Genomic DNA, 15,533 nt, shown 5'->3' with positions numbered 1-15,533 from the left:
AAGGAAGACAAAGGAAAAGGAAGAGGTTGCTGCCCATAGAAGAATATATGGAAACTTCCATACAAAAAGGATTTTTTAGAGAGACGCAATCTCCATGGACGGGCAGATACATGGAAAGAAAGGCAAGATTTTATGATTTTCTAATTAGAGGCATGAATAGCAAGGGGATTTGATACCGAGATCTGGCACTAAAAGGAAGGCATGCATTGCATAAAAAGGAAAGAAAATGAGGGGATTTTCCCCCAGTAGATTTGAAGGATTTTTTGGGAAGGGGAGATAGTCTTGAGGAAAAGCACAGAAAAGCGGGAAAGGAGCAAGAGTAGCCGAGTTCATCCAGGTATGTTTCTTGTTACTCTTGAAATTCTTACCCATATTCGATTTCTCCGTATATTTGTTTTCGGAACATTTAATATATTGTTCGTTGGTGTGGACGTTAAGGGCCACAAGTTGTTCTGCTGAGCTTGGTTGTTTACTTCTTTATTCAATTTTGATTTTGATTATTTTACGCGTCATGAATGTCTTCAGAAATATACAACTCCATGCTTGAATGTGATCCTACATTTTTTTTTTTTGTTTGTTTGAATCCTATCTTGTATTGTTCCCTTGTTATGTTCTTAGCCCATGGATTAATACTTGAAGTGGGGGCTATTTTTTTTTTTATTGATCAACATCTTCTGTTCTTTCCTCCTCTGAGTTTTACTTCGTTTTTATTTCATTTTATTTCTCCCCTATCCCTTTTCCTGTATGCTGCCCAAATCCTTCTCATTACTCTTGGGTGTACATTGAGGAGTGACGGAAGTGTTAATACGAGATGAAGTATGCAACAATCTCACTCAAATATTGGATAGTTGATTCCGAGGTTTTTCTAGTGAACTACAGAAATCTGGAATACGCATCATTGAAATTCAGATCTATCCCACACTACCAACCTCGGGAAATAGGGAAGAAATTCTGGGAGTTTGATTTTTGTTTCTGTTAGAAGATGGGAGTTCATGCTGCAACTGATGATCCTCATGGAAGCAGCCTTGTTGCCATTCTCTGCTGATCTTATCATTATATGGAGAGGGATCACCGACTTCGAATAGTTAATTCTTTAATGAATTGGTATTGTAAATTCAATTCCATGGTTCATGTACCCAGATTGTTTGATAAAACTCCTCACCCAAAATCCCCCAGAAAGAGGTTTTCCCAGAAACATAGGAGGTTCCTTTGACATGGACTCCACTGCCCAAAATTTTCGATGACGCAAGAAGTCAATCAAACTGTCCCAGATGGTTCATATGAAGTGAAAGATTCAAATTCCTTTATATAGAGCATTATGGAAAGAACCTTATGTCGGTAATGTGTGCTTGAGAGCCTATAATGATCAACCAGACTTCAAGATCAGTGAACCAGAAGCATTCTGTATTGCCTTTCTTGGTTTTATTTCATTTTTAATTCACAACCAAGATGCTGCAGTTTCGGATGACCAGGACATACTTAATCTTAATGGCTCACCCTTCAATACACCTGAGGTTCAAACTGATACAATAGATAAATCAGTCTTTGTACGGAATATTTCTGATGATTCCCTTGTAGTCTCTGATGGGAAAGTGACAACCGATGAAAACTCCGAACTGGTTAAGAACCTTCAGTTTGGATTGACTTCTTTCCAGAACTTATTGACAAGCAGCTCAAATTTGGCATCCATATCTTCTACTAAAGAACAGCTATTGCCTCTTTACGGGTGTTTCTCTATGTCTGTTGCTTCAGAAAGTAACATTCTCCAACTTTGCTTTTAAACTTGTGGTTCGAGGATAACTGATCTTTTATCATTCTGGAAAGTTTTATTTGGAGATATCGAAGCTTTGAATATATTAGCTGCAGCCTGATTAAGTTTTCCTGATGATTACGCATTATAATCCCATTGGTCACAAGGAACCGCAATGCTAAAGCTTCCTCCACTTCCTTTCATTCTCACTCCATGGAACTTTGATGATCCAGCAATATGCTGTACCCACGTAATAGCAGCACACTGCTCCAATACTTAACACATAGGGGATTTGCACTTGTTCTGATTGCTCAACTTGGTGATCAGTTTTTGTGGTGATACTATGAAGAACCTAATTGAAATAGTGGAGGATCTCGGAAGAGGAGACTAGTAGCACGCATGAGGAAAAGGGGAAGAAAGGAAGAATTCTCCATTGCTTTTGGTGAGAATGAAAAGGAACTGGTGTTCATGGCCTTTTGGTGGGTTTTAGGGAAGGAGAACGGATCTCGTTTGAAGCTGAGAAATACTTCTCAAAGAAATCGTTTTCCAGTAATGGCATATTTTAATTCGGAGTTGGGCTGAATTTCCGCATCCCTGATTATGTTCCAGTTCCAGAATCAGAGGTCGAGGTTGTTTCTTATGTACTCGAGTGTCCAGTGATAGTGTTCATCAACTCCAAAAGCGGAGGATCCAACTGGCAAGGGCAAATATATAGCGATTCAGATGTGTATTTCCTAGATGATCCCTTCAGTGTAGTAGATGCACATACAGCAGCAATTCTTTTCTATGCATGCGTCATGGCTGCCCTTGCTCATAAAATCGTCATTCTAGTGACTCATCAAGTGGAGTTTCTCTCTGAAGTCGAAAAAATTCTGGTTGTGGATGCTGGATAGATAACTCAATCAATAAGCTATGAGAAGCTCTTGACATCCGAGGCAACATTTGAGCAGCTTGTAAATGCATATAAGAATGCAGTAACAGTACTGGAATTTCCAAATGATGTACAAGTAGAACCTCAAAAAATTGGATCAGAATCTGCTAGAGGAGTCTCATGGATCTCTCTCCACCAAAGAAAACAGTGAAGGGTAGATTTCTATGAGGGGACTGCCTGGGGTTCAGCTCGCCGAAGAAGAAGAAACAGAGATTGGTGATGTTAGGTAGAAGCCACAATCTTGAATCATTATTGCACAGGGAATAGAATCTTGTTGCTGATATATTTTCAATTTTAACTGTTACGACAGCATCTGAAGCTATTATATCTTGTGTTCTTAAGTTTATTGAGAACCTGTTGAACATTGATAACGAATTGGATGATGAAGACATCACTATCAAAAAGGTTCTACTTCCGAACACTAAGACTCTCATCTGCAGCTTGCATTGTCTTTTCCAAAGTTGTAACGTAACAAAAGGGAAATTAGTCAAATATCCTGGAGAAACAGAGCTTAGAATTTTCAAATTGTTGTCAACATATATATAGGATCCATTGCAAGCAAGGAAATTCATTGATGATTTGCTCCCCTTTTTAGGAAAGAAAGCTCAGAATTCTGATGCATGTGTAGAAGCTTTGCAACTTATTCGAGATATTATACCAGTTTCAGGGAGTGAAACTTCTCCAAAAAAATCTTGAATGTCATTTCTTCTCTGCTAATTTCTGCTGGACTGGATATACGTTTGGTTATTTGTGGCCTTCTTGGTGATCTTGCTGAAACTGACCCTAGGGTACTCTCTGTGGCAAATCCCATAAATGAATTGGATGTGACCTCTGTTATGGAAACGAGTGGCCTGGATTATGACACCATAGTTCATGCTTATGAAAAGATTAGCATGGAGTTCTTTAATAATATCTCAAAGAATCAGGCACTGATCATTTTGTCGCGTTGTATATATGATATGTCATCCAATGAACTGATCTTAAGGCATAACGCATATAGGTTATTGGTCTCTTCTGCTGAACTCTCCGTCCAAATTCCTAAACTTGAAGTGAAGAGTGAACATGAAACGCTTGAAGCAATGGTAACATTCATAGCTGATGGTTGTTGGATTTAAGCATGTATTCAGCGCATGATAAACAAATTCCTTTTGAAGCATATGGCAGATGTAATGGGCAAGGAAAATTTTGTTCAGAAGGAATGGGTTGATTTACTGAGAGAAATGGTGCTGAAGCTTCTAGAGGTGCTAAATCTTCACTCATTCAGGATCCTGCATTGTCTGAATGTGTTAATAAAATTGGACCAATGGAAGATGCTGTGAAGGCTCTATTTGCCTATGGGCTCCATCTAACTAGTCGGTATAGGTTTTCTGAATGAGATGACCATGGGAATGGCCAAATTTGGGATTTCCGTAAGGTAAGATTACAGTTATTGCAGTTTAGAGACAGGCTGGAGACATTTCTTGGGATAAATATGGGTAGGTTCTCCGTGAAGGAATACAACAAATTTCGCATTATGCTTATCAATGAAGCTGCTGCTGCACTTGCTGAGAGTGGAAAAATTAGGGCCTTAAACCTCCTTTTCAAGCGTCATCCTTATACACTCACTCCTCCCATGTTGGAAATTTTAGCCGCTGTCTCTGAAATAATTCAAGTTCAAACATATGGGCAACTCCCTCCTGGGAGGTCTCCTCCTACCAGTTTTGCTCTGAGGGAAAAAGATTGGGTTGAATGTGAAAGGATGGTAAGCTTTATCAACAGATTGCCCGAGGATAAAGAGGGCAACATTCGCATCAAAACTGAACCCATTGCGAGACAGATCTTGGGATTCTCTTGGCCATCAGCTGATGAATTTTCTAGTTGATACAAGTGCTGAAATTTTTATTGGTCAGACCGTTGACCTCAAAGAGCAGCAAAATGCTCTTGGAATCAGTCAGGAACACATTGAAAGCGCTGCATCACTGGAGGATTATGCTACTATGAATCCAGCCAATTATTTCACCTTTGTCTCCTATAGTGCTAGAAGGTACTCTACCAAGAGGTTCTGGAACGCTCAAATATTTTAAGTGGAGGATTCTAATGCTTCAATAGCACTCACCCTATGACGAATACTCAGTTTATGATGAAAGAGTGGAGTTTCTGGCCATCCACCTATGCACCGAATGCAGAATCAATATTTGCTCCTCTCATAGGAACAAACGGTTTTTCACAACAAACCAAGTGATCAAGATGATGCAGGCTGCAAGAATTTCTCGAAAGAATTGCAAATGGCCAGGCTAGACGACGAAGCTGTTCTCCAAAAACTGAGGCAAATGTCATTGGAAGTAGGAAAATTGAAACAGAATTTATAATGCTCTCCTCCCCTCATGTTCAAAGGCTGATCTGAACAATACTGGAGTCGCCTACACAGCCATGCTAGACCTAAGAGCATTATTCCAGGTTCTGCAGAGTCTCAAACAAGGAACCAGACGGGTAACTTATATGATCAGAAAGCACAAACATAAAAGGAAAATTCAGAGAAAACGAGTTATAGAACCGGAAACTTAATCTGAAATTGAGCATTACGTCTTCACCAGAAGCTTCTGTTGATAATTCAAGTTGTGATCGTGAGAAACTAGAGTTGTATTGAAGCCTTTTTTTTTATATGAGATGGCACCCTAAAATCCAGTGAACATGGGCTCTGAAACGAATACATTCAGTTTCTTTCCAGACAACCAGTGGTCTACAGAATCCTCCTTATGCAATCTGTTTCAACCATTTAGTCTCAAGTGCACCTCCAAACCTCACTCACATAGTGGTCACTTTGCCACACATCATACTCCTAATGTTTCTTCTTCTTCTTTTTGTGATCTTACACATTTTTAATCTGGATTTCAAAATCTTTTTCCGTAAGAAATAACTCTAGTTTTATTTAAAATTCCCTAGGAGTTTCTAAGCACAAAATCTAGATTCTAACAAACTATTTTGCTACCATTTTCTTTCTGGTATGCGTTTTCACTATTTTCTACTAATCTTTATGATTTTCTCGTTTTTCTTCAACAAGCATGAACAAATCTCATGATTCCAAACAATGGATTTCATAGAATCAACTCATGCGAAATTAATTAGGGCTTTGGTGGGGGCCCGACATTCACGAATATTCTCTTTGATAGTGTTTGTTTGATATTCGACTGATTGTGCTTCCTCTTTGTGGTATATATGAGATTATTTTTAATCTGTTATCTGGGTAATCTTGTTTCCCATAGAGGAGTACTAGATTGCTATCCAGGTACGCTCTTTCCACCCTCCAACTCTAAAATTCTATGAATGTGTATGTTATCATGAGCCATGTTTGATGCCATACTTGATTGCCTTGATGCTTGTTTGATCATCCTTGACAAAAATGCATGTCGTGTGTCATATTTCTGAATTAACCATTGATGTTTTATGATAGCGCTTAAGAAGTGGTTCAGGTACGCACCCTAACTCTCCTTTATTGTGATTGATCTCTTTATTTAGCATGCTACTTTATGAAAATCACCTAGTTTACTTAGGTATCTACAATTAATCAATTAATTACCCCATTTCCCCAATTTAGTCAGTAAAGACCTCTTTAGGGCTTAGAGGGGTGCTACCTCCTAGAGGTACCTTGCCAATAAGTAACCTGATCCCCGGACCTAGACTCAGGTTTTTCAAAGACATGCTTTTTCCAAAAATTATGGAGTCACATTTTAGGGTTTTTCTTTCTTGTTTTATTTTCCCTTTAAAATAAAAATAAAATAAGTGGCGGCTCCAACTTTTCCAAAACTAAATTATTTTTTTCACCAATAAAAAGCGAGTCTCGTCGATCGAGTGGGGACGCACGTGAAAAATGCTGGTCCACAGTAAGGTTTGATCCTTTGGAAGTGGAAATGATTTTAAAGCTTCAATTTGCATAATGCCTTATCTTTATGAATTGTGATTAGGTAAAGTATTTGATAGCTCTTGTTGAAGTTTGAGTTTTATTTCTTTAGTGTTCCATGTGAGAGTTAGATCATCATGCCACTTGAAAATTGTTTTTTGATCAGCATGATGTTGTAAATTATAGTACTTTTTATTTTTCTTTTTCTCTCCTTTATTGCTAAGGGGCTAGCAATATGTCGGTTGGGGGAATGATTACTACTCAAAAAGTGCTATTTGATAGCTTGTAATTAACTCTTTTAAACACTTTTGAGTAGTAGTTATTACCTTTTAACTCAATTAGCATATTAAGTACCTTTGCAATCGTTTATAATCGAATTGTGTAAGTTTTGGTGTTTTTGATAGTAATTTGATCACCAAAGCAATCCAAGATTGAGGATAGTTCTATGGAATCCATGGCAAAGCAATTGGAAGCTCATTAACATGAAGAACCTAAGCTTTGAAGCTTTATAGTCCTTTGCCATAAACAAATCATGAATGCAAGGATGAAAGTAAAGAGAGAAATCTAACATGAAGAATTCAAGAGGACAGGGACTGTTGGACACTTTTGGAGCACTTTCTAGAGCCCATTTGATGCATACTATATGTCGTTTCGAAGCTCGTGAAGTCATCAATCCAATGCTTCAAATGGTGCATGAATCGGAGTTGAAATAAAGAAGTTAGAGCTATTGGAAGCCAATCACACCAAGCTAAAGGCCAATTTTACAAGCTGCGAAATCAGCCTTTGGCTGCGAAATCACAAGGTGATGGCTGCAAAATTTTGCAGCCATCTTGCACGCCTGCGAAATCCTCCTGAGTGCTTCCAGATATTTGTGACCGACATTTTTAGATTTTTTGCTTCAGATATTTAATGTCTAAATCCCCATTTTCTCCTTGTAATCCACCAATTATAGGATTCCTTAGTTATTAAATAAGAACAAAATGGTGAATAACCTCATATATATTATTTTGTAATTTTCATTACAGATATCTCGGAGCTTGTTCTGGGAGACGACTTTTTGTATAGTTTTGAAGGAAGTAAAATACAGAGCTTTGCTCTGCCTTACCTACTCAATTTGATTGTATTTTTCTTACTAGCCAAACAAGCTCTGAGGATTTTTCCTCAGAGAATGGGTGGCTAGGCTTTTTGTTTCTTGGAGCTAAGGTAGCTGGGTAAGGTGCCGAATGCAAGAATTGGTAGTTTTGTTGTTTCAGCTGTTAATGAAGAGAAAGTGTAACCCGTTTATGGTTTCTATGTTTTTAGTTTTAGTACAAAAATCTGGTAAGAAATTTTTATTTTTGCAATTAGTTGCAAAACCCATTGCAGAAAATTCATTTCCCACAAATTAACAACATTAATTCTGCATGTATGAGAAGAGAATCTAGCTGCTATTTTCCAAAAACAGAGTTCCAGCCACCACTTCCCGAAAAACAGAGCAACATGCATCATTTCATTCCAGGTACATTGAAACCCAAAATTTACAAAAAAAAAAAAGAAAAAAAAAACAATAATACAAAATATGGATATGAATAGATACAGGTTAGAGCTTACATTAGGTGTCAATGCCAAAAATTGCAGTCGAATGCCAAACAACATGAAGGAATGGATTTCTAAAAATAAAACAAACACAAACAAATTGTTATATTTATTAGATTAGATATTTAGCCATAACAAACACCCCATAAAAAATCATAAACACCCAAAAGAAAAAACCCTAAACTATAAAATCGAAAATATTTTGAGAGAGAAAGAGATTTACCAGTCAGCTAATGGTGGCCAAACATGGATATGCCTCCTCCACAATCAGTCAAATAGTAGCAGAGGCCTCATAAATTTCAGGGTTAGAGTTTTAGAGAGGGTTAGGGTTTCAAAGAGGGTCATCCATGGAGGTTAGGGTTTGAGTGTGGGTGTCGGGCAGTGAGTTTGTTGGGTGTGATTGTGGGCTAGAGTGTTAGGCTTTTTAAATTAAGAAATAAGGAGTTTTTATATAAAGAAACTGGACATGACACTTTGAAAGACTGCCACTATTTAACTTGTCCAACAATGACACTTGTAAAAGTGTCATTATTTAAAATTCAGCATACAATAACGTTTTTAAAAGGGTCATTATTTAAAAACGCCATTGCTTCTCCTTGTAAAGCGCCAATGATATACAAGCGTCAATGCTTACTAATTTTAGTCACAAATAATGACATTTTTTATAAGCGTTAAGAAATAGAACGCCATTAATTTAGTTTTTTGTAGTAGTGAAAGGTGAATTTGCAACTCGAAGGTAAAGATGTAATTTATTAGTAAATAACACATATCAATTAAATTATAGATATCAATTCATTTGGGAATAAATACAAGGATTAGTAGGTTGTGGGATAGCTATTAGCTTCATATAGTTGGATCTTATTAGTGGAGTGCAGTCAATTGACTTTAGTGGTGTGATCAATTGACTATCAAATTTTGTTTGATTAATTTTATGGGAACCACAATTAGATGTTTCATTGGTCCTCAATCGAGCTACCTTCATAGGTGTAATTTTTGTGCACGAAATTTGAGACTCTATAGAACTTAATTTAGAGATTGGATTTGTTTTCTAATATGGGAAAGCATTTTGGTCTTTTCTCCCCTTAGTATATAAGGAAACATGGAAAACCAAAGTAGGTCATTCCTCTCATTTTTCACCTCCTATAAATTATTAGAAACCAAAAAACAAACAGTTTCCCTTTCATCCAAAGAGCAAGTCCAACTCAAATCTTGCAAAGCATCATGGCGCACTCAACGGTACACCATCGTAGGATAGAATGGAAGATTGTGGATATTGGAGTTATAGTTCATTCTACACCAAAGACAAGGAATGATCTCATTTTTTCTAGTTATTTTATTGTAAAAGCATAGTAGGTTAGCCACATACTTGGATTTTATTACCTACCCTATATATGTCTTTAGATCCAACATTTAAATGTCAACATTTTCTACAACAGATCAATTCCTTTAATTCGTAAAATAACATTTTCTCAATAAAATATTTGTTTTATAAGAATATGAAATCATTTCTAAAAGAAAGAATATCCTCTTCCAACAATATTATATCTGGAGCTCAGAAATTTTGATAAAGAAAAGCCAACATGAGTTAGAAGGCCTCCAAAATCATCGACATTTTGTCTATGGTCAAGCCTACACGTTGTTTCCATTCCCTTGTTGATCAATAAACGTCGACAGCCTGCCAAATGGGGTTGTGCATCGTTGAAGGTTTGAATGGTTATTTTTATATGTTAATACCTGTTTTATTTATAATTAAAAAAATACCGAAAATAAAAAAATAAAAACCAAAAAGGAGCATGACGTCATTTCCCGCTTGAACCTTAACTTTAGCCTTTAGCCTTTAGCCAGAACTTTATATTTTTATAAGCTTTCAACAGATAGGGAATGTGTACCATAGAATTCTCTTGGAAGAAAAAAGACTATCCATGAACCTCAGAGGGATTCTCTTTCAAATTATATACTAAACCGTCCATGAACCTCCTCGTATTAATATAAGATCATGCATGGACACGACTTCACCTTTTCAAAGATATTCATCCCATGTCCATAAGATGATGTCTCCGAAGCACAGCCTTGAATTCCGAAGCAGCAGTCTTGGCTTTGTCGCCTACTTCACATACATTCCTTATGCTTTCCTCCCTCTTCTCCTCATTCTCTTCCATATCTATATGCACTACTCAAACCCTTCTTCATCCACGTTCAACACAAGGTGATCAGCCAGACTCCCATGGACATTTCTCTCAGATCAAGCCTCATCACTGCTATTTTCATCTACTAGCTCATAATTGTCAGTGGCCTTCCAGGTTCGTTTTGGTCTCATGCAGAGCAGCAAGATGAGCACCCAAGTTGTCCTGTAAAAATGAGTCTCCCAACTGCTATAAGCTAATTGGTTGGCATCCAGAAAATGCAGGCATTGATGATATAAATAGAGTTTATAGAGGATGAGCCTGCAATATCACCCTGATGTTTGTGATCCTTCCATGAAGGAAGAATCAACAATGATGTTTATACAGCTGAATGCAGCTTACAAGACACTGTCTGATCCCACTCTACGAATGCAGTATGATTATGATATGGGTTTGGCTGATTCCAGGAAAGAAAATGAAGTCAGATACAACGATGGCGAGATGGGAAGAGTAAATTAATCCTTGAGAAGAGAAGGTCCAACTATAGAATGGTGCACGAGGAGAGAAGTTGGGGGAGCAGAATGAGGGCTCGGAACAGTCAGGAAGAGGGATGTGTTGGTAACTAAGCTTTTCCGACTACATGATTTTTACTAAATTTCTATTGAATTTTGCTTCAACTTTGATATGGATTGATCCAATTCACTTACAATGCTTATACAACAAAACATAGGCAGGTCTAGTCCTTGCCTTGGATGATCTTCTGTTAGCATTTAGAAGATGTGCTGTAAACATTTTTCACGATCATGATAATTCGGGGCAAAAGTTGAATTAGATTGATTAAACTCATAGCTATGGCACACCTATGCAAATCTGCTTGTTCTAATATACACTTCGCTACAAACTAGAAACTGAGACTTCAGGTGTGAACCGAAACAACCCTACAGACAATAGACAATATATAATCATTGTCAATTAACTCTACCAAATAATATAAATTGGTAGTAGGAAAAATAAAATGAGAAAAAGAGATTATATGCACTTATTTAATGATCTGGATTTCAGAGACACCAATAAAGGAGATACTTATACATATGCATATGGAATAGCAAAAGCATCATCTGGGACCGAACAATTCTTCAGGATGAAGGCCTGGAGTGGAGTCATTTATAATCCAATTATTAGAGGGGAAGTTGCTATGATTTTGCTCTCCGCAAATTATATCCTCCTTTTGCCACTGTTCCCACCTTTCAGCCAAACCATCACCTTCAAGCATTTTAACCACATCTGACATCTTGGGTCGGTCTGAAGCTGTGCTTAGTGTGCAAAGGAGAGCCACCTGGATTAGCTCCTCTACCTCCTCTACAATGTAATAGCCCTGCAGCTTAGAATCAACCAGTGTTTCCAATTTCTTGTTGTTCAACAGTTCCTTGACCTTAAATTTTCCAAAAGAGCAGCAAATATACACATAAGTCAGCAATGGAAAATAAAATTCTGGAAAAAGCTTGTGCCATGTATAGGATGTTAGAATGAAACTACTGAAAAAAAAAGAGATTTAGTGTTAACTGCGAGGATTACATTAAATAAGTGTTTGGGCTTCCATGGAATTGAAGTTGTCAAATTTTGTTTTGGGCAGCATTCAAATATACAAGTTTATAATGCGATATGAAGGTATGGCCATAGTCACCATAAATGAAACAAAAAGGATGAAGTTCCTAATTGAAATTCTAAAATGCCTTAATTCCAGAGTGTCAAGAAAAGAAAAATAGACCCATTCAATGTAGTGAGTTTATATAAGGACTAAAAGAAAATGAAAGTGAATTTCAAAAGAAGTTTCTGTCAAGAAGTCCATATCTTACCTACCCAAAAAAAACTAAGCCTATTACCAAGCTACCAACTTTCCTAAAAACTGAGTAGATAAATAGACGGGGACAATAGCATTAGGAAACATATTAAGATTCTCATTACAGTAATAATAAGCTCTGTTAGTTAAACAACTACTTTTGTATTTTTTTTCTGTTTTTTTTGCAAGAGGATGAGCTGGAGTTAGTCACAAATTGGTTAGAGCACTCTTTTCTAGCCCCCTATATCTAGAACCTTCCTACTCACTTTTCTCTGTATGATGAATGAGAATGACGTGAGCTTCTTCTCTACTCTGTTTCTCTTTTGTGATAAAACACTCCAACCCAAGATCTCTAGCTTTGATATGATTAAGTTACAAACTTCCCTAAAAGCTTAAGCTGTTAAGATTTAAGCCACAATATGTACTAGGGCAACATTCATGGTACAAACAGAATGAAGAAAAAGAAAATAAATTCTATAGGGAAATTGGTTAGATTGTAATGGAAAATATTGCTGGGATAAGGCAATACGGAGAAAGGGCTTTTCATTTTAACTTTCCCTCCAGTCTTTACATCACATCATTGGTCAATTCTACATTTACTTCGATCTCCTTAGTGCAGCATAAAGGGCAAGTACGATTACCTCTCCTACTTTGAGCTTAGTGCAGCATAACCCCTAGCCCCTTTTGCATCAGCTAGTCCATTGGATCTTCTCACAAGTAGCTACCAACACAGAAAAGGCAACATCGGATGGGGCAAAAAAAATTCCCAATCGGATGAATGATGATACCAGGAAGCTAAAATTAGGCCATGATGATGCTGCTGCAAAAGGGATTTGATAAAAAAAATGTTCCATTGATATTACAAACTTACACATTTTCTTTCATTTCCCTGATAAATGTATGCCAGAAAAATCCCCATCTTCTCCAAATCTCAATCATGAAAGCTTTTAGTGGACCCATTCTAATGTCCAGAACTACCATCCATCAATTGAAAGCTATCCAGGTTTCCCTACAAAAAGTCAAAGCAAAAATAGATGGGAACCAAATCCTCAGGCACACTTCCTCAAACCTCATATCAAGCTAAAACTTTTTGTCCTATAATCATTACTTAATAAAGAACTCAAGCTTGAAGAACGACCTAATCCTTCCTAGTAGATTTCCAAAGGCTTCATCCTGAAGAACCCCCTGAGCCGCAGGTAACTAGTCCCTTCCATCTTTCAGAACTTTTCCACTGAGATATTTCTCCCAAGCCTCAAATGACCTGCCCTGCAATCCCCTACCAACACACCCCATGTGAAAAAAAAAACAAAAAGGATAAAATCTCTACAACCACTTACCAATCAAGGCTCCATTAAAACCAACAAATTTTTAATTCCTATCCCACCAAAATTTTCTGGCATGAAAAAGTCACCCAGTTCACAAAATGTGGTACTTTCTCACCTCTAGCCCAGAGAAAATACCTTCAGAGCTTCTCTAAGCATCTCAAAGGAGTATGTAAGGTAAAGAGACATGCTTGAAAATTTACTATGAATTAGAACGAGACTACATCACTTACATAACTGTAGCCCTTTCCCTGATGCCGGTGAATTTGCAGATCTCTCAATCACTGCATTCTTCACTTCAAAAGAGGTCAGCAATCTTCAGTCTCTATTATCACTACTCTTTCTAATATATGGACAAAATATCATTATACTGAAGCATGTTGTTCAGGATAACTAATGGTTGCAGCATTGTCCCATATATTCAATCTATAATTGATTTTTTCTTTTTGAGGTATATCAGTGCCATGCCAGAATTTCCATTGAGGGGACTATTGCTGCTGGTTGTTTCTCTCCCTATTTGTGCTTCTATTCACTCCTCTTCCTTCTTGGCTCATGCTTCAATCTGTGAATGGGTGATTGTTTACTGTTTGAAAGTTATTAGAATACATACTATTTGTTATTCTCTCAGTGCCTATTGTTATTGTGAGTATTGATGGGTCCTCTACAAACAGTAGCGGGTCCTAGACTTATTTGTGTTTTGGGCATGCAACAGTCTAAAGATCATTGCCTTTTGTGTGTGTGTGTGTGTGTTCTGATTCCCACTTTGTCTCAGTTCTGGAGAAAAATTTTATGACCCTTATGGTAACATCACTTTGATTTTAAGGCTTTTACACTAGGGACAGCAGCCTGAGAGATCCACCAAGTTGTACATCACATTATCTTGTAAGCATGGATGCGTTTACCTATGACAAGTGTTAGGAAAAACACTTGAATGTTACAAAGTCAAAATTTATCATTTGATTTATGTGAAAAACTGAAAAGAGTCCACTGGCATGTGCTCTCTGAGTACCCTGCACCCCAGCCAGTTACCTGGAAGTAATAATTGAAAACCCCAACACCCAACATGTGGCAAAAGGACTTCAAGAACTCAAAGAACTACTTAAGAAAATGCATCGCTTGAAGTCAACATAACATTCTCATTGCTGGCCAAACGGGCAAGATCAAAAGCCCTCTGCCCAGTGATGAGCTCAAGAAGCATGATCCCATATCCGTAAACATCAGTCTTCTCCAAAGACCTTCCAGTGAAGAGGTACTCTGGGGCAATATGCCCAAGTGTTCCATGTACAGCCGTGGTAACATGAGTATCCCTGTAGTCCACGAGTTTAGCCAGCCCAAAATCTGCAACCACTACTTCGCTGGGGTTATGACTGTTGGTTTTGAAACCAGATAAATAAAAGAAAAAACGGAAACCAGAAAAATTTTCTCAAAATTTTTTCTCAATGATCAATACTTGTATTAATTTAATGAAATAACAAATATAGGTAATTTAGAATTGTACCTTGCGATTAGGCTGATAAATTTGAACTCCACCAAAAAGATCTTAGAATTCCAAATCCTCTAAAGCACCATAGATCTTTCTCTAACGTTCTCCAAATTATGATGAACTCAAAACGAGTGGGCGTTTTTTGATTTTTTGGGTTTTTATCACACAACTTAATCTATTGAAAACTTGCATTCTCATCCCCCTTCTCATTGAGAAAAAAAACTTTTTTTTTTTTTTAATACAACCAAGAAAAAATAACTAACATATTTTGAATTTTGAAAAACCAGGGAGAGAATATCTCTCCCCATGATCCCCACTTAAAAAAGTGTTTCTTAGGGAATACAAGTAAGTGTGGTCTTCACCACATTGTATCAAAAAATATTTTAAATAATCAAATTATAAAATAAATAAATCAAATCAAGATTGTGTGAAATTAATTTAGAATTCAAAATTCCAAACTAATAAAATCAACCCAACATAAAAAAAAATGTTCATATAATTTTAATGGAGCCGTTGAGAGGAACTATGGACATTATAATTTTAAGCTCCAATAATTTTGACAATTAATTAACAACTTAATTAAAAAATCAAAATTATTAATTCCAAAATTACTCCACTAAAAATTTGGAATT

General features: G+C 36.9%; 1 protein-coding gene across 1 annotated transcript; it reads right to left on the bottom strand.

The window, feature by feature from the left end:
* Positions 1-14,260: 14,260 nt before the first annotated feature.
* Positions 14,261-15,268, bottom strand: LOC132254724 (BRASSINOSTEROID INSENSITIVE 1-associated receptor kinase 1-like). Its single transcript, XM_059740932.1, has 2 exons — positions 15,264-15,268; positions 14,261-14,785 (listed from the first exon to the last, which is right to left on the bottom strand). Exons 1-2 carry the CDS (start codon positions 15,266-15,268, stop codon positions 14,518-14,520), a joined length of 273 nt encoding a protein of 90 aa, XP_059596915.1. The 3' UTR covers positions 14,261-14,517.
* Between the last annotated feature and the right edge of the window lie 265 nt (positions 15,269-15,533).

Source organism: Vitis vinifera, chromosome 12 (genome assembly GCF_030704535.1).
Source record: "Vitis vinifera cultivar Pinot Noir 40024 chromosome 12, ASM3070453v1".
Classification (NCBI taxonomy): Eukaryota; Viridiplantae; Streptophyta; class Magnoliopsida; order Vitales; family Vitaceae; genus Vitis; species Vitis vinifera.
This window is presented reverse-complemented; position numbering and strand designations above follow the sequence as displayed.